The following is a 19,103-nucleotide window of genomic DNA, read 5'->3' on the forward strand; positions in this document are numbered from 1 at the left end:
AGTGGACTTAGCAGCCTCTAGCCCCATTATTTTGTCTGATGCGACTTGATAGTGATGGTATTTAATTGCTCCCCTGTATTCTTTCGTAATCATGGGATGTTTCACAGGGGCTTTTCACAGTAACTTCATTGAAGCCTACTCGTGCCAATAAGCGATTTTCATTTTCATTTCATTTCATGTTCAAAGTATCTACCAGTATAAAGATGATGCAAAATATCTGTTTATCTCCTCTGCCATTTCCTTGTTGCTCATAACTAGCTCCCCAGATTCATTTTCTGAGGTGCCTATGTTCACTTTCACCTCTCTATTCCTTCTTGTAAATTTAAATAAGCTCTTATTGTCAGTTTTTATATTCTTTGCTAGTTTGCCCTCGTAATTTATTTTCTCCCTCTTATCTTCTTCATCCCTCTTTGCTGGATTTTGAATTTATCCCAATCTTCGGGGCTATCACTGACTTTTTCCCCCTTGTATGCTTTTTCTTTCAACTTTTTGCTTTATCTTTTTAATAAATTTAGAGTGCTCAATTCATTTTTTCCTATTAAGAGGCAATTTAGTGTGGCCAATGCACCTACTCTGCACATCTTTGGGTTGTGGGGGCGAAACCCATGCAAGCACGGGGAGAATGTGCAACTCCACAAGGACAGTGACCCAAAGCCAGGATCAAACCTGGGACCTCGGCGCAGTCAGGCAGCAGTGCTAACCACTGGGCCACCGTGCTGCTCTTTCTCTTTGAACTTAGTACTCTCCTTAACTTCCTTGGTTAGCCATGGTTGGTTTATCCTTAGAAACTTTCCTCATGACTGTGATATATTTTTGCTGACAATCACAAAATATCTTAAATGCCTGCCACTGCTTGTTTATTATCTTTCCTGCTGATCTACCTGCCCAGTCCACTTTAGCTAACTATATCATCATTTAGTTGTAATTCCCTTGATTTAAGTTAAACACAGTTTTTTCAGACCCAAGTTTCTCACTCTCAAACTGGATATTAAATTTCATCATCTTATGATCACTACTTCCTTGGGGATCTTTTACTCTGAGGTCATTTATTATCCATTACTTGTCTCATTATCCATTACCAGATTCAAGATAGCCTGTTCCCTGGTTGGCTCCATATGATTCTAGGAAACTATCCCTAATGCACTAATTGTTGGAGTCATCCGTTCCAATTTGATAAACCCAATCAACATGGTGATTAATATCACCCATAATTATTGCTCTATTCTTTTTACATACACCTATTATTTATTAAATTATACTCATTCTACAATGTGGCTACTGTTTCAGGTTCTATTCACTACTCTTACCATTGTCTTTTTTCCCTTGCTGTTTTTTAACTCCACCTAAATGGACTCTACATCATGCGAGTCCAGATTGACTCTCAAAACTGTCCTCATTTCATCCCTTATTAACATTCCTACCCTGCCACCTTTTCTTTCCCTTCTTTCCTTCTAAAAGATCAAATATCCCTGAATGATAAGCTCCCTGTTTTGATCTCCTTGTAACCATATCTCCGTAATTGCTATGGGATCATATCAATATAGCTTGATTTACACTGTCAGTTTGTCTGCCATCTTCCGAATACAAAGGTTTTAGGCTTGTCTTTTTGCCATTCTTAATCATCCCAACTTTTCTTTGAACTATGGCTCTATTTTCCTCTCGCTCTTGATTACTCTGACTACCGTTTTTTTCATTTAACTGTTCTTGCTTTTATTACTGTCCTCGTTTCTATGTCGCTTGTTGGGTTCCCATTCCCCTGCCATTCTAGTTTAAACCTTTCCCAACCACACTAGCAAACATTCCCCGAGGGCATTAGTCCCGGTCCAACCCAGGTGTAATCCGTCCAATTTGTATTCGTCCCCCAGAACTGATTCCAATATTCCAGAAATCTAAAACCTGCCCCCTTGCACCATCTTTCCAGCCACTCGTTCATCCAAAATATCTGGTTATCTCTATTCTGACTCACACATGTCACTGATAGTAATCCTGAGATCACTATCTTTGAGGTCCTACCTTTCAACTTACTTGCAAACTCCTTTTTTTCAGCTTTTAGGACTTCTTGCATTTTTCTTTACCCATGTCATTGGTATCGATCTGTACCATGACCACTGGCCGTTCACTCCCCTCCTCCAGAATGTCCTGTCGCCGCTCTGAGACATCCTTGACCTTTGTAGTGGAGAGGCAACATACCATCCTGGAGCCTCGTTTGTGGCCAAAGAAATGCCTATTTGTTCCCCTTTACAATTGAACCCCCTACTACTGTTGTATTCCCACATTTCTTACTCCTCCCCTGTGCAGGGAAGTCAACCACGGTGCAACAAAATTGGCTTTTTCCCTCCACAGTATCCAAAGCATTAGTTTGGTTTTGTAGGAAAATAGCTATCGAAGATTCCTGCACGCCCTGCCTAGCCCTCTTCCTCTGCCTGGTAGTCACCCATTCCCTTTCCAGTTGTGAAGTCTGAGCTTGTAGTGTGACGACCTCTCTATACGTGCTTTCCACGATACTCTCCTCGCAGATGATCCTCAGTGTCCCCAGCCACTGCTCCAGCTTCCCGGAGCTGCAGCTGGAGACATTTCCTGCTCACATTCTGGACCCGGGCACTGGAAATGTTTCTAGCTTCCCACATGGAGCACAAGGAGCACACCATGGCTTGGAGCTCTTCTGCCAGGATTTGCCCCTTTAAATCAAACTTTTGAAAGATGCTTAACATCAGATTATATCTGATTTTCTAGGGCCCTTCTTCCCTGGTCCTTGCTACTACAGAAGATGACCGTTACAAACTAAAAACCACAAAAGACGTTATAGACTGTAAGTGATGAAAGTAGTAAATACTTAATCAACCGTAGCAACTACTTTCAATCGGCTCTCTCTTCTGTAGCCTCTATCTCTGCAGACAATCAACACCTCTCTCTGAAGATTGAAAACATCGAAAGCGAAAAGAAAACAGCTCATTTGTTTTCCTCTGCCCCACATTCCCACTGTGCTCCAAACGCCCGATACCCACACTCACTCTGACTGCGTCTCACTCCATTTTTCTGCCAATAAGGAAAACAGTCCCAAATTCTCCAGTGGCTCTACGCAACTACAGCCCCTCTTCCCTGGAATGTTATGTTATGAGAGTGAGATTTTAGGAAATTGGGTCCAAAACTGGGATCGAAGATGTAGTAGGCTGTTTTGGGGTTAAACAGACTGAGGAAAAATCTGCCAGTATAAAGGCAGAGGTGATGCACGCACACCTGGCCTGAGTTACATTGGCTCATTCAGACTTGAACTTGAGAGTGGTAATACACAGGATACCCATGTTCAGCCAAGGTGATTCACTCGACATCCATTGTCCTTGGGGGCACACTTGTTTGGCCAGTCATTAGACCATTACAGAGACTGCCTGCCGGGGTAAGTGGAATGAGAGCTGTATATTCCTTTGAAGTGCTGTTTAATGGGAACTTGTGTGTTACGGTTAAGAAACTACCTATTTTCCCTTTTATTCTTTCATGGGATGTGGGCGCGCATGCAAGGCCAGCATCTGTTGCCCATCCCTAATTGCCCTTGAACTGAGAGGCAGTTTGTTAAGAGTCAACCTCATTACTGTTGATCTGGAGTCTCATGTAGACCAGAGTAGGTGAGGATGGCATATTTCCTTCCCAAAAGGACATGAGGAAATCAGATAGGTTTTTACAACAATAAAAAATGGTTTTATGTCATCATTAGACTGTTAATTCCAGATTTATATTGAATTCAAGTATCACCAACTGCTGTGGTGGGATTTGAACCCAGATTCCCCAGAGCATTACCCTGGATGTCTCGATTACTAGTCCAGTGACAATACCACTCCGCCACTGCCTCCCCAATTGGATATTGTTAAGGTTGATGTTTAAAAGGTTAAATATTGTTTTTCTTTTGTTTTAATAAAGTTTTTAATAAAATAACTAAGCCCTGTTTTTTACGTTATTACTCCTGGAATAAATTGATCATTCCTCACTGCCGTAAAACTTAAACGTTGTGGGTTCTGATCCAGTATGTCAGCCACGGCTGAGAGTTGACCAGGTGTCTCTCTAACACTTAAATCTGTTGTGCGCCCACTCTCAGGCCTTGACATCCTTCCGAAAATGTGTTGTCCAGAATTGTACACTATTAGATTCTAATTAGTGATTTGCAACATTATAGCGTTAACTGCCTTGCTTATGTAATCTATTATTATGCGTAAGGCTGAACTCAAAGTTTTAACCGCAATCCCAATTTGTACGGCGTTCTTCAAAGTTTTCTGTATGTAATTGGTCTCTTTATTCTTGAACTACCCTTAAAGTTTTTTTCACTTAGTGTATCACTTCATGCTTCTCCTATGCTTGCACTGAAAAGGTTAAACATTTTAATTATGTAAGTATCGTTCCACTTTTGAGTTCTGCAATGTTTTAAATTTCAAAACAGCTGCTAGAATCAATGTTCTTGGGCTATTGCCAGCATCAGTGTTGAGGAAATCGTGTCATTGAGATTTGCGTTGGTAGAAATTGTACTGAGCTTCAGTTACAATTTAATCTGGTGAATCTGCTGCATGTATCCTCATCATACTTGTCCATCATCGCTGTCTTTGTTGACCTGTGTTGGCTTCCCATCTCATTACACGGAATCCTTATTCCTTACTCTATGTCCTATCTCTGAAAAACTCCGACTGAAACCAAGAAAATCTGAGTTACTCTGATTCCAATATTTTCTCTGCTACTCCCCTCCACCATTCACTCATTTATCTGTGACTGACTATCCCTAGATTTACCATTTGCCCCAAATCTTTCAGCTTTCCCACTTCTCCCTTTTAAAAAAATTCATCCCAGCCCTGTCTCTTTAATTATAGCGTTGATTCTGCCTCTTTATCGTTGGGTTAATGTCTGCTTCCTCTGTGGGGAACACAAAATTAGAGATCTATGTAATAAGTGAATATAGGTGATCATGGGTGATTTTGATCTTCACATAGATTGGCCAAATCAAATTAGCCACAATGCCATAGAGGAGGAATTTCTGGAGTGTATGCAGGATGGTTTTCTTAACCAATATGTAGAGGAACAAACTAGAGAGCAGGCCATCTTAGACTGGGTACTGTGTAATGAGAAGGGAATCATTGCCGATCTAGCTGTGTGAGACCCCTTGGGGATGAGTAACCATAACATGATAGAATTTTTTATACGGCTGGAGAGTGAAGTAGTTGATTCGGAGACTAGAGTGCTGAATCTTAATAAAGGGAACTATGAAGATATGAGGTGCGAGTTGGCCTTGATAGACAGTGAATAGGCAATGGCAAATATTCAAGGAACGCATGGGGGACCTGCAGCAACTTTTCATTCCTATCTGGCACAAAAAGCAAAAAGGGTAAAAGCAAAATGAGTAAGGGGGCCAATCCATGGCTTCCGAAGGAAATTAGAAATAGTATCCGATCCAAGGAAGAAGCATACAGATTGGGAGCAGTTTAAAATTCAGCAAAGGAGGACAAAGGGATTGATTAAGAAGGGGAAAGTATAGTACGAAAGGAAGCTTGCAGGGAACATAAAGACTGACACTGAGTTTCTATCGATATGTGAAGAGAAATAAATTGGTAAAGAGAAATGTAGGCCCCCTACAGACAGAAACAGGGGAATGCATAATACGGGACAAAGGAATGGCTGACCAATTGAAGGTCTTCAACCGGGACCTTGGATTCATGACGCATTACATTCACCCCTCCACCATCTGGCCTAGGCTTGCAAAATCCTACCAACTGCCCTGGCTTGAGACAATTCACACCTCTTTAACCTGGGATTCCCCCTCTCTCTGGCTCTGTGAAGACTTAATTACCTGCAAATGCTCGTATTCGAAATATCGTCTTGCATCTTTGACGTTGTCGATATATGTATTTCTGGAACCCACCTTTTCATTCACCTGAGGATGGAGCTGTGCCCCGTAAGATAGTGATTCGAAACAAACCTGTTGGACTTTATCCTGGTCTTGTAAGATTTCATAACAATTCTTGGAAGACTTAATCCCAATATTGCTGACTAGTAATTTCAAGGAACAATGAATTCAGCATTATGCCCCTAATTTTAATAGAAAAGGTGGGAAACTGAAAAAATGGTTTGTTCAAGGTCCATTTTAGCATTAATGTATTTAATCGAGACATCATTATAATATTTCTGCAGTACATGTTTTAGTTGTCATGGCGTCTCAAATAAAATGACACATCACAGTTTTGCTGTACAGGTTTTTATAAAGGTATGTTACGAAATATATTGCAATCAACTGGACATGTATTACTTTATGTGGCACGCTGGCACAGTGGTTAGCACTGCTGCCTTAACAGCCCCAGGGACACGGGTTCAATTCTGGCCTCGGTGACTGTCTGTGTGAAGTTGCACTTACCCCGTGTCTGTCTGGGTTTCCTCCTGATGCTCCGGTTTCCCCTCTCAGTCCAAAGATGTGCAGGTTAGGTGGATTTGCCATGCTAAATTGTCCCTTAGTGTCCAAAAAGTTAGGTGGTGTTACTGGGTTATGGGGATAGGGTGGAGGCGTGGTTTTAAGTAACGTGTTCTTTCCAAGGGCCGGTGCAGACCCGATGTGCCAAATGGCCGCCTTTTGCACTGTAAATTCGATTTTGTTTTCAAAATAACACTTGTCGAGCAGAGGACATTGGTTACACCAGCTGCTGTATTGCATTTGCGAAGGACGCACACTGCTTTTTCGGAAACAGGCTCTCAGGTTATGTGCTCTGGTTCTTGATTGTAGAAAATACATTAGATTTGTACAGTGAGAGACTGCGACAGAGGCAATACCTTGCCTCAGCTCTCTGTTCTGAAACCTCTGATCAAAGCTGAGCTGTTTGTGATTTGTATAAAGTTCTCATTTCTGCAAACCGAGTTCTTAAAGGAGAATTCTGAATCAGCATCCCAACCGTGATTACAGACTGACTGTGAAAGGGGCCTTTCAGTTGTAAAGAAAAGGCCTTTCAGCTGTTTTTTAAAAAAAGCCTCTCGACAATCTGTGAATATTTTCTTCTGACTTGTTACTTGGCCTAGTTTCTAAGCTCTGATACACTCCAGATTTATATCACGTTTTTGTGCATGCTTGGGGTATTGTGTGTGCATGTATTGTTTTTGCATTAATGGATAGTTGGACATAGTTGTACATTTTAAAATCGTTCTGCATCTTCATCTGAGTGCGTTCAACAAACCCTTCACTTGTTAACTTAAGAAACCTAGTTGGCTTATTTTTTGCACGGAGTTACATATATGTATTAAACTGGCATTTTACCTCTTTTAAATTCAAACTTTGTTGTCACCAACCCAGGAATGGGGAAAAGGGAGGAGTCACTTTACCCCTATTAAACCACAGCAGATGGTAATTGCTGAGCAAACAAAATCCCAGAAGGACACTTCGCTCACGAGCCATTCCTACTTTTATGTATTCTGAAAACAAGACGAAAGTACTGACCTGAGCTGGAAGAAATGAGTATCACTTTGGACATTTTAAAATAAATTAAAATTAGAAGCTTTATTAATAAGAAAAAAAAGAAAACTTTAGCACACAAGATTACAGTTACACAGATAAAACAAAACATTCCCCAGAAAACTCCCTACTTGGTCATACCTACAAGTAGCCATGATGTGGAGATGCCGGCGTTGGACTGGGGTGAGCACAGTAAGAAGTCTTACAACACCAGGTTAAAGTCCAACAGGTTTGTTTGAAACACTAGCTTGTGCAGTGTTAGGCAGTGCTCTGGAAGCTTGGTGTTTGAAACAAACATGTTGGACTTTAACCTGGTGTTGTAAGACTTCTCACTGTGCATACCTACAAGTAAACACCTTCCAGTCAATACTCCCTTATAGATATATAACTCTAAAAATCCAGTAATATTACCCACTGCAAAACTCTTTTCAGTTAATAAAAGTATATCACATGACCTCTCAACTCATTGCCGCTCTGTTGTGGAAATCCAGGAACTTCAGAATAAGACTCCTTTTTGCATCCCAAGTTTTTTGTGGCTTGACGGGTTGGCTGATTTGAACTTCACCACCCCCCAGCCCAGAGCTGTTTCATGCAATCTTCCCCCATGTAGCCAACAACAAATCAGCACAACATATCTCTTTTAAAAATAATCATTGGTGGGACTTTGGCGCTGCTGGTTGGACCAGCATTTATTGTTCGTTCCTAATTGCTCTTGAATTGAGCTGTTTGCTCAGCTATTTCAGAGGGAGTGCAAGAGTCAACCACATTGCTGTGTGTGGAGTCACATATAAACCAGACCAGGTATGGAGGGCTAAGGACACTCCCTAAGGACATTAGTCAAACAGATGTTTTTTTTTATAACAACCATAATTGTTTTATGGTCATCATTTTAAAAATAAATTTAGAGTACCCAATTCATTTTTCCATTTAAGGGGCAATTTAGCGTGGCCAATCCACTTACCCTGCACATCTTTGTGTTGTGGGGGCGAAACCCATGCAAACACTGGGAGAATGTGCAAACTTTACACGGACAGTGACCCAGAGCCGGGATCGAACTTGGGATCTCGGTGTCGTGAGGCTGCAGTGCTAACCACTTTGCCACCATAGTGCCCGTTTTATGGTCATCGTTAAACCTTTCATTGAATTCACTATCTGTTGTAGTGGGATTTGAACGCGGTTCCCCAGATCATTACTGTGGGGTTCTGGATTACTATTCCAGTGACTCTACCGCGGCACCTGAACTTTCCTGCCCCATATCCCCATATTCCATTTAATCTTTGTTTCCATTGTTCTTGGCATTGCTTTCAACTTAAAATTTCCAAAATATAAAAATCATTGATATCTTTCTCATTGCCTCCACTTTTGGGATCAAATAAAACTTAAAAGACCTTCCCTTGTTTACTTATGAAACCTTTGCAAACTGTAAAAACCTTTTACTCCACTTTGAAATTTGACAACTGACAATTGTCCCCATCTCCAAATTAAATTTCTTCTTATTTACAACCAAAACACTTCACCAGGAAAGTCTCAATACAATGCATGCATCTAGCACCTTTACTCTTTCATGCCCCAGCCCTCACAGATAAACTGTCATTAATAACCTTACCCCATCTTAATTAAATCTTATGAAATAGAAGTAGAGGTAGGCCATTCAGCCCCTTGACTCTGCTCTGCCATTCAGTAAGATCGTGGCTCATCTGTTTGTGTTTCGAATTCCACATTCCCATCTACCCCCCAGATAAATTATTAATTCCCTTGTCAAACATCTACTTACACCTTTCACAATATTCTCCAAAAATATAGAAAATAACACATTCTCACATTCCTGCTGAATTGATCATCATCAACTTGCACAATTTTACAGAATTGTGCATGTGTTTTACATGTGCAAAATATTTGTCTTGCATTGTTGTAAAATGCGATATGCATCTTGCCGAAGAGAGATTGCCACAGTGAAGCACATGTGGTTCTGACATTCTCATTAGATGCTGGAGAGTGCTTGTCTGGCTGGGAGTATAGCAAGCCAAGATTTTTTTGTTATGGCATGATCCTGTATCTGAAGAAGTCAATTACATTGAAAAAGTTACTGAATGATTGTAGGAGGAGTAATATGTTGTATAAAATTAGGATTCACAAATACCTGTGCTTCAGTGTGGACTAAGGTACAGAAACCTTTATGAAAATCTTTGTGACCTCATCTTATCCGTTCTTTATTGTTACTCTTTTGTTTCTTGACAGGGTTTCTTTACAGCAGTGGACAAACATTTGTTTTGTGGGCATTGGGAAAGGATGGGTCTATCTTCTGTAGGCTGTATTGATCATGTGTGCTGTTTGTTGTGAAACATGTCATCACGTTATCGCATACGAATCTGACTAATCTGCTACAAATACGAAGGGAGACTTGACTGTTTTCTGTATCTAATGCAGAGCTCCCTCTGCTGTTGATTGAGATGCTATGTTTAATTGTGATACAACCATAGAATTCGTCCAGTGCAGAAGTAGGCCATTCGGCCCATCGTGTCTGCACCGAGCCTCTGAAAGAGCACCCTACCTAGACCCACTCTCTCGCCCTATACCCATAATCCCACCTAACCTACACATCTTTGGATACTGAAGAGCAATTTAGCACGACCAATGCACCTAACCTGCAGTTTTTTGGACTGTGGCACAAAACCGGAGCACCCGGGGGAAACCCACGGAGACACGGGGAGAATGTGAAAACTCCACACAGACAGTCGCACAGGGCCGCAATTGAACTCTGGTCTCTGGCGCTGTGAGGCAGCAGTGCTAACCACTGTGCCCATTCAGGTTTGTAGGAATCCTGAATTTCTTTGTAATAATATCAGTGTCACTGAGGCTCTTAAAAACCCATATTCCCTCTCCAAGGCCATTCAGGCATGGAGTAAGAGAAGGCCATATTTGCTGGGCCCAGACACCGACACAAGGAACTGCCTGCCTCCCACTCCTTACTGGATTACTGATACAAGAAGTATTGTACTAAAATGTAGCAGGAAATTGCAGAGCAACCCATTTAAGTAACGGAATAAATCTACAACCTTTTGCATTGCCTGTCCATATGTATGAATACTAAGTAACATTGTTATGTTATGCTGTTTGATTAACATAAGTTGCTACTGACCATAGATGATGTTGAAAGACACTTCAGTCCCTGAAGTAAGTTGAAAGGATTTATTCAGTTACAACAACGAGATGAATAAGTTTGACATTCTGCTGACCTAACTCTAGTAACTCAGTGATAATGACTAACTGTACAACTGGGATCTAGGCCATATGTGGTGACCCAGCCTGAGGTCTAAACTATTCTGGTGCTAATCCTACAGTCCTTGCCAGGAGTGAGAGGGAGGGTCTGTGTGTGTCTGGTTTTATAATGAGTTGTGTAGTGCCCTCGAGTGGTCTTGCCACAGCCGGGTGTTCTGATTAACCCCTTAGTTTCATGTCGGTCTACACATTATTACAAACATCACAACAAGACCACGTCAATGGAAGTCACAAGAGATGGGCTTTTAAAAAAAATAACTAAGCAAATTTTGGCTTTTGTGCTGAGAAACCTGTCTTCCCTCTGACCATTTGGTGAGTTTCAAAGATACTCCTGTTGTAATTAAGAGTTATGAATAATTATATGGTTAACCTGTTTTACATATAACTGAGTTGTTCTTCATCACTTTTCAGACCGCTGTGGTTGTATTTTTCTTATAGGCCTATTTAATGGAGTTAATCAAGTTTATTCTTTGAAATATTCATCCAAATTTTAAAGTCAGATATTTTGAGGAATGAAATTTATGGTACGTCAGCCTTTATGATGATGCAAATAAACTTAACGTGTTTTTTTAAGTGCGGAAACAGAATCTTGTTGCATCCCATCAATTTTTCGAGGAAAGGTTATTAACGCAACACTGTGCTATTTCATGGGCAGAGATGCAGTATTGTGGATGAATGTGATGTGAACATTTCTACCAAGACTGTAAAATGTAATGTGTTCTGCTCATCATACTTACTTGGCCTAGGTTAGGTATGTTTCAAGAATTTGAAACTTTTTAATAACCTGTCTAAGGCGTCTCTGTACAATTTCTGACAGCTATCAATATAGAATAAAATGGACTTCTGGTGGCGTGAGCGAGTAGGGTGGCCGCAGTGAGGAGAGCTCCCGCCAGTGGCCACTATTTGCAGCGATTTCGGGGATTTCCCCGAGACATCCGACTATCGTCGGCCTTTGGGGCTGTCACGGGCAGCTCGCGGGGCTGGTTTAAAAACTGGTGAAGAACCCCGCGTGGGTGTTGGGCGGCGGGGGCTGAGGTGCTGGGCCCAACGCGGCGCGGAGATCGGAGCAGCGGGGGCGGAGCTAACAGGAGGCCGAGGCCAGGGCACGATGTAGGTGGGGTGTATTGCATCGGATAGCTCCCACCTAGGATGAAGAAAGAAGGCTGAAGTCTGGTCCCAGGGGCGCTCTGGGGGAAATGTAGAGGAGAAAGAAAGAAGGTTTAAGAAAGTTTGGTGAAAGTTTTTTTTTTTCTCCCCTTTTTCCCATTTTTTTGTGTGTGAAGGAGAAAAACTTTTCTTAAAAAAAAGAATAATTCAGATTGATGAAGGACAGGAGGGTGGAAGGGGAGAGAAGAGAAAAGAAAAAAAAAAAGCCGCTAAAGGATGCGAAGAGCAGCGTCGAAGAAAGGAGGAAACGCGGGTTCGCCGCTGAATGAGAGGTCGAGCAAAAGTGCTGACAGGATGGCGGAAGCCGAACCGCAAGGCGGGGCCGCACTACTTACAGTGGAGAAGATGACCGAGATGATGGCGGTGGAGCTGGAAAGGCAGTTTGCGAGGCACATGGAGGCCTTGAGGAAGGAGACGGTGGTCGTATTGAAGCCATTGGCGGAGGGGGCAATCGCCCCGGTGAGGGTGGCGGTGGCAAAGGCATCGGCCGAGGTGAGAGAGCAGGGCGAGAAGATGAAGGAAGTGGAGGAAGCAGTGTCACGACACAGCGACCAGGCCACTTTGATGGGGGATGAGCTGCGGAGGGTGCTGGAGGTCAACAGAGTACTCTGAGCAAAGCTCGAAGACTTGGAGAACCGCTCCAATGCTAGGGGAGGGAGACAGGGCGACATTACAAGGAGCAATAGCAGAGCAGGAGATGAAGGATGCGATTGGGAGGACGCAGACGGGGAAGGTGGCAGGGCCGGATGGGTTTCCGGTGGAATATTATACAAAAATTCAAGGATAAGCTGGCACCCCTGATGGTGGGGATGTTTGAAGAGTCGATAGGGAAGGGGGTGTTGCCACAAACCTTGGGGCAGGCATCGATTTCACTGTTGCTAAAAAAAAAATAAGGATCCGGCGGAGTGAGGGTCGTATAGGCCCATAACACTTCTGAATGTGGACGCAAAAGTATTGGCGAAGGTACTGGCGGGTAGGCTGGAAAAGTGCCTCCCGAAGGTGATAGGTGAGGATCAGACGGAGTTTGTGAAAGGGAGGCAGCTGTTTTTGAACATTAGGAGCATTTTGAACGTCGTTATGGCACCGGCGGAAGGGAAGGAAGCAGAGGTGGTGGTGGCACTGGACACCGAGAAGGCGTTTGACTGGGTAGAATGGGGGGTACTTGATGCCAGTTCTGGAGCGGTTCAGGATTGGACCAAGATTTGTGAACTGGGTAAAGCTATTATATAAGGAGCCCAAGGTGAGTGTCCGCACGAACAATATCAGCTCGAGATACCTTTCTTTCCACCGTGGGACTAGGTTGGGATGTCCTATGTCCCCCCTGCTGTTTGCACTAGCGATTGAGCCGTTCGCCATCGCATTAAGAAGTTTGGGAGCATGGGAAGGAATATGTGTGGGGGGGGGGGGGGGGGGGGGTATAGAGCATAGGCTGACCTTATATGCCGATATCTTGCTGCTGTATGCATTGGAACCGAGTGCGTCGATAGGAAGAATATTGGAGCTACTGCAAGTATTTGGGTCTTTCTCTGGGTTCAAGCTGAACCTGGACAAGAGTGAGTATTTTGTGGTGTCCCGGGTGGAGGCAGGGGTGGGGTCTGCCATTCCGTAGGACAGGGACTCACTTTGGGTATCTGGTGGTGCAGCTTGCCCAGGAGTGGGGGAGGCTTTGTAGGTACAACATCACTAGTTTGCTGGGGAGAGTGAAAGCCGATCTGGCAAGGTGGGATGGTCTCCCTCTGTCACTGGCGGGTTGGGTACAGGGGGTTAAAATGAATGTGTTGCCACAATTTCTGTTTATTTTTCAATGCCTCCCAATTTTCCTGCAACGGCCTTTTTTCAGGGAGATTGAGGGAATGATTACCTCGTCATATGCGGAGGGAAGGTGGCCAGAGTTAGAAAGGTGCTGCTACAGAGGGGAAGGCAGGCAGGGGGTTTGGGTCTCCCGAACCTGATGTACTACTACTGGGCGGCGAATGTGGAGAAGGTGCGGAGCAGGGTCAGAGGGGTTGATTCCCAGTGGGTCAGAATGGACGTGAGTTTGTGCAGGGAGTTGGGACTGAAAGCACTAGCAACAGCGCCGCTCCCGATAGCTCCGGGGAAATACCCAGGGAGTCCGGTAATAATAACTTCATTGAAAATCTGGAGGCAGTTTCACCAACACTTCGGGTTGGGGGCATGGTCAAGGGAAATGCTGATTCGGGGGAACCACAGATTTGAGCCAGGGAAGTGGGATGGAAGTTTTCGGAAATGGGAATAGAAGGGGATTAAGACGCTAAATGATTTGTTTCTTAGGGGTCTGTTTGCAGGATTGAGGGAGCTGGAGGGGAAGTATGGGCTGGAGCAGGGATAAATGTTTAGATACATGCAAGTTCGAGATTTTGCCAGGAAGGAGATACAGAGCTTCCCGGAGGAACTGGCCTCCACATTGCTGGAGGAGGTGCTGCGACAAGGGGACTGGCGAAGGGGGTAGTGTCAGTGGTGTACGGAGTTACTTTGGAATAAGGCACCACTGGAAGGGATCAAAGCAAAGTGGGAGGAAACGTTGTGCGAGGTTATAGAGGAGGGGGTCTGGTGTGAGGTGCTCTGGAGAGTAAATGCCTCCAACTCATGTGCGAGGTTGGGGCTGATACAGCTGAAGGTGGTATACAGAGCGCATCTCGCGAGGATGAGCCGAATCTTTGAAGGAGTAGAAGATGTGTGTGAGCGTTGCGGGGAGGGGGGGGGGGGGGGGGGGGGGGGGGGGGGCGCTAATCATGTTCATATGTTTTGGTCCTGTCCAAAGCTAGAGGATTACTGGAAGGAGGTTTTTGGGTAATTTCCAAGGTGGTGCACGTGAAACTGGACCCGGGTCCCCGGGAGGCCTTATTCGGGGTGTCGGACCAGCCAGGGTTGGAAACGGGTGCGGAAGCAGATATCGTAGCCTTTGCTTCGTTGATCGCCTGAAGGTGAATCCTGCTGGGATGGAGAGCAGCCTCTCCACCCTGTGCCCTGGTGTGGTGGGGGGACCTATTGGGATACTTGACCCTTGAGAAGGTTAAGTTTGAACTGAGGGGAAGGATGGAGTGGTTCTACAAGTCAAAGGCATTATTCATTATGCACTTTCAAGAACCTGATAACATCAAACATTAGTTGGTGGGGGGGGGGGGGGGGGGATGGGTGGGAGGGTTGGTGTGTATATTAAGGATAACTATGGGTAATCCCTGATTCCTTTTTGTTATTTATTTATGTAAACATGCGGACTGATGTTTGGGGTTTGGTGGGAGGATGGGATCGTTGTTATTGTTATGGGGATTGACATATCTGTTGCTGATTATTGTTTATTGTTGGTGGGTGTAAATTCGGGTGAAAATGTAAAAAAGGAGCAGAATAAAATATTTAAAAAAAAATAGAATAAAATGACAAATTACATTTTTTATGTCTTTTGTGCGGTAAAATGCCACCAGAGCACTTCATACCAGTGTTTAGCCGTAGTTCACAAAGAACCATAGCCATCTCTCTCCATTAGAGAGAAACAACTTGTTAAATGTAGATTGAGGCGGCATCGATGCACAAACTTGGGGCAAGGAGAGGAGGCAGGCCTTCATCAACTCTCACAGCCAGTATGGCGAATAGACCTGTGCTATTGGCATCATTCTGCATTACACTCTAGTCATGTAAGCAGCAACATTATTGCATGGCATTTGCAGTAAGTCATCAGGATCTGTGTGACCAAATGCTTGGTGGAGAAACATTGGAGTAATTAAAGGATGGACAAAGATTTTGACAGCGTGAGCGAACAGGGAAAGAAATGGGCGATGTTACAGAGGAAGAAACCGGCTGTCTTGGCAATGGGAAGAATGTCAGGCCTAAAACTCTGATCACAATCATATAGGAGGCAGAACTTCTGGACATTTTGACTCTGTCTCAGACAGTGCCCTGGGGGGAGAGGTATGGAATTGATGGGGATGGAATGGAGTTCGTGGCTGGGGGCCAATGGTTTTGTTTTCCCAATATTGGAGAAAAGTTCTACTCGGCCAATATTGGATATTGAAAATACTGAATGACAAATTGTTGAGTTGAGAGAAGTAGTTGTGAGGTAAAACTGAGTGTTGTTAGTACTCGTGTGAAATATGGTACATTTTCCAATAATATCGGCCAAAGGACAGAGTGTGGATGAAAAATTAGAGGGAGACAAAGATAGATCGTTCAGTCTCCAGAGTTAATGGTGCAGGAGTGAAAAGAGAAGCCATTGCAGTTATTTCTCTGGTTTTGACTGGGTAAATGATATGAAACCAGGAGAGGGCAGTCATGTCAGTTGGATAATAGAGGAGAAGGACAATATGGTGAAGTATTGAATGATCTGCAGACCGGCATAGAAGGACTTGGAGTAATATGGCCTAACAGGTCATTTGTGACTGATAAAATGTTGCTTTAATGCTCTGGCCGGGGTGGAAATCTGATTAGAGAGAGGCTTCGGCTTTGAATTGTGGGACTCGTGGTAAAGGATCTGGGAAGAAGCAGCATAGAAACAATTTTAGAGAAGAAAGGCGAAGTAGTTTGCAAAGAGAGATGGTAAAGGATGGGGGTTTTGAATGGGAGGGTAATCACAACTGTAAATTAGAAGGGGTATGCTAGGGAATGAGGAGGAGTCATTCAGTATATACTAATGGGCTGGTAAGGAAGCAACAGCAGTTTTGTGAGAATAAGGTTGAGAGATCAGGAGATGTTTTTCTGCATTGTTTCAACTTTCTAATAACTTTCCTTTCTTCTGTGATTCTTTTTATTGTCTTCACTGTTGCATTTGTCAGCCTCTCGGTCATTTGTTTATACCAAGTGATGTGCATGCTGAAATTAGTCTTCCTTATCCCAGCACAAAATCCAAGCAACAAAAGTCAGGACACACTGCTTTCGGAGGCTTGCAATTGGAGCAGTGTTCTACCTGAAAGTTATTTTCTTCTCACTTTATTCCCCGCCCCTCCCCTAGTTTTCCCCCATTCAATGTTGTCTTTTTTCCCTCGAGGGCAATGACCCAGACTCGTGTTGTTTCATTTGAGCCTGCACAGTGACCATTGTCAATTTTGCTTTCACTGGCATCGGAGGCATACTTTTTACAGAGCCCCTTTAGCATTAAGGCACCTCACCAACATCTAGGGAGGAAGAGATTCAAGGTCTACTGAACATATGTTGAGCAGAGGGATTTTGAGAAAATTTTCAACCAAGGAGAGATTGCTGGAGATAGTTCCAATGGATAGGTCTTGGTTGATGACTCTGTCATGGGCGTTAGCTGTAAGTAGGCAAACAGATAATTAAAGCTGATGACAAAAAACTGAAGTGACTGAATTGGAGAATATTGGTATGTCAGTTAAAATTTCAGTGATGGGCGAGTGAGGGTGGGTTCCGTTGGTGTAGTGGACTCTGCTTTACTGCAGTGTCCAGCGGAAAATGGTGAGCTGCGGTTGATTTTTTAAAAAAAATCCCCTGGCTTTGAAAGCTCAGGGCTTTATTATTTCTACTGCTATCCTGCTTCAGGGCGGCTAATTCAGTATCTATGCTGGTAGAACATGGCCCATGTTTAAGTTACATGATTCCCCGTGGGATGCTTTTACTCAGTAACGAACCGGAGAACAAATTTAATTCATATAAAGCTGGTGACGTGCATAATAAGCATGAGATATATTTATATAAATGTTTAGTACATTCCAACCAAATGTTAATTTGTTCGGAAATAAACTTCAGTTGGTGTGTATTATGAATTATTGAATTTGTGGTGCATGTGAGCAGCTAGTTGGACGTATTTTCAACTATGCAGGTTACTTTATAATCTGGCGGACTGCAAAACAGCTCTGCTCAGCGAGCAGCCATTATTGGCTCTTTTTCCCCGAATAACAGCAAATTCTTGAGAGGTGGGATAGGTGGAAGGGTCCTTTCCTGATTTCCAAAACTTGCCACACTGTTGGACAGACATTGAGGAAGGCTGGTCAAGCAGTCCTGTGCAGCTGGGAATAGATTTACAGAAGAGCCAGTAAGTAGGTTACCTGCCTTCTTTGCTGTAGTTATTGATTGTGGCATAGAGCATAGAAGGGTGCAGATAAAGTTGAAGCTAATGCATTAGTTTTAACTTTGGTATTTTTCACTTTTTCAGTGATCCTTATGTGAAATTGTCCTTGTATGTGGCTGATGAGAACCGAGAGCTCGCTTTGATTCAGACAAAAACAATCAAAAAGGTAAGTTTCTCGAAGTTTTTTGTACTTGTGCGAGGAGTGCAAGCAATTGACTGTTCAGATCTCTGTCTAGACCTTTAAAACATAATTTTGAACTCTTGGGGCATGATTCTCCAAAAAAGATGACGCAAGTGTCAATTTTGGGTGAGTTTGGTGGGCGTTTCCTGTCGGGAGCTTTGGTGAGATCCAGACCTGGATTCACCCACACTTGGCCATTTTGTGGGGCCTTGGGGAGTCTTTCCCCGTCCGGCCCACTTAGAAATGTTTTAGTGGTGGACAGCTGAAATTGCCGACAAGACTAGCTCCTCCGAGATCAGAGTACCATTTTGAAAGGGTGCCACAATCTCTAAATGACCTTGAGGGTCTTTCACACCTTCCACCTTCGGACAATACTGCATGATGTCCCTTCATACACTCTTTACCTCGTTAATTCCTCTTCACCTGCCCCCCAGGCCCTGGCCCTTGGCAGTGCCAATGTGGCACCCTGGCGCTGCCAGACTGGCACCTGAACAGTGCTCCTGACACCCTGCTGGTGCCAGTTTGTTACTGCTCGGGTGACAGTTTGGCACTGCCAGGGGGAGTGCCAAGGTACTGCCTGCCCTCGACCACCCAAGGCACTCCACTGGTCTCCGAGACCCCTGGAGTGGTCATCAAGCCTAGTCTCCACTTGTGGAGACCAGTACTGATCGGTGCCCAGTTGAGATCTTACCGCTGCGGTGGCCAGTGACTCCAGGGTGCTGAGAAAATTAGACCTCAAATAGGCCATGCATAGTTAAATGAGCCATCTGGATCACGCCCACCAAACTTGCATGCGGTTTTGTGCCCGATGCAAAGTCCGATTTGGGCCTCTCCCACGATGTTCACGACACGACGAGATCGGCATCAGGTGTAACGGGATGGCAAAATCGCACCCCTGGTGTCTAACTGAAGGCATCACACAAGATTTCAGACATTTACTGTAACAAACTAATTTGAAGCAATATTAACAACTT

The 19,103-nt window shown here is 43.8% G+C and overlaps 1 protein-coding gene across 9 annotated transcripts in view; it reads left to right on the top strand.

Annotated features, from left to right (window-relative positions):
- Positions 1 to 19,103, top strand: part of nedd4l (NEDD4 like E3 ubiquitin protein ligase) — a 542,434-nt gene that overhangs the window by 220,639 nt on the left and 302,692 nt on the right. For all 9 annotated transcript variants that reach the window (XM_038790578.1, XM_038790580.1, XM_038790576.1 and 6 more), the window contains exon 3: positions 18,033 to 18,114. In XM_038790578.1, the coding sequence (XP_038646506.1) occupies positions 18,033 to 18,114 (82 nt within the window). The remainder of the gene's footprint in view (positions 1 to 18,032; positions 18,115 to 19,103) is intronic.

This window comes from Scyliorhinus canicula, chromosome 3, assembly GCF_902713615.1.
Source record: "Scyliorhinus canicula chromosome 3, sScyCan1.1, whole genome shotgun sequence".
Taxonomy (NCBI): domain Eukaryota; kingdom Metazoa; phylum Chordata; class Chondrichthyes; order Carcharhiniformes; family Scyliorhinidae; genus Scyliorhinus; species Scyliorhinus canicula.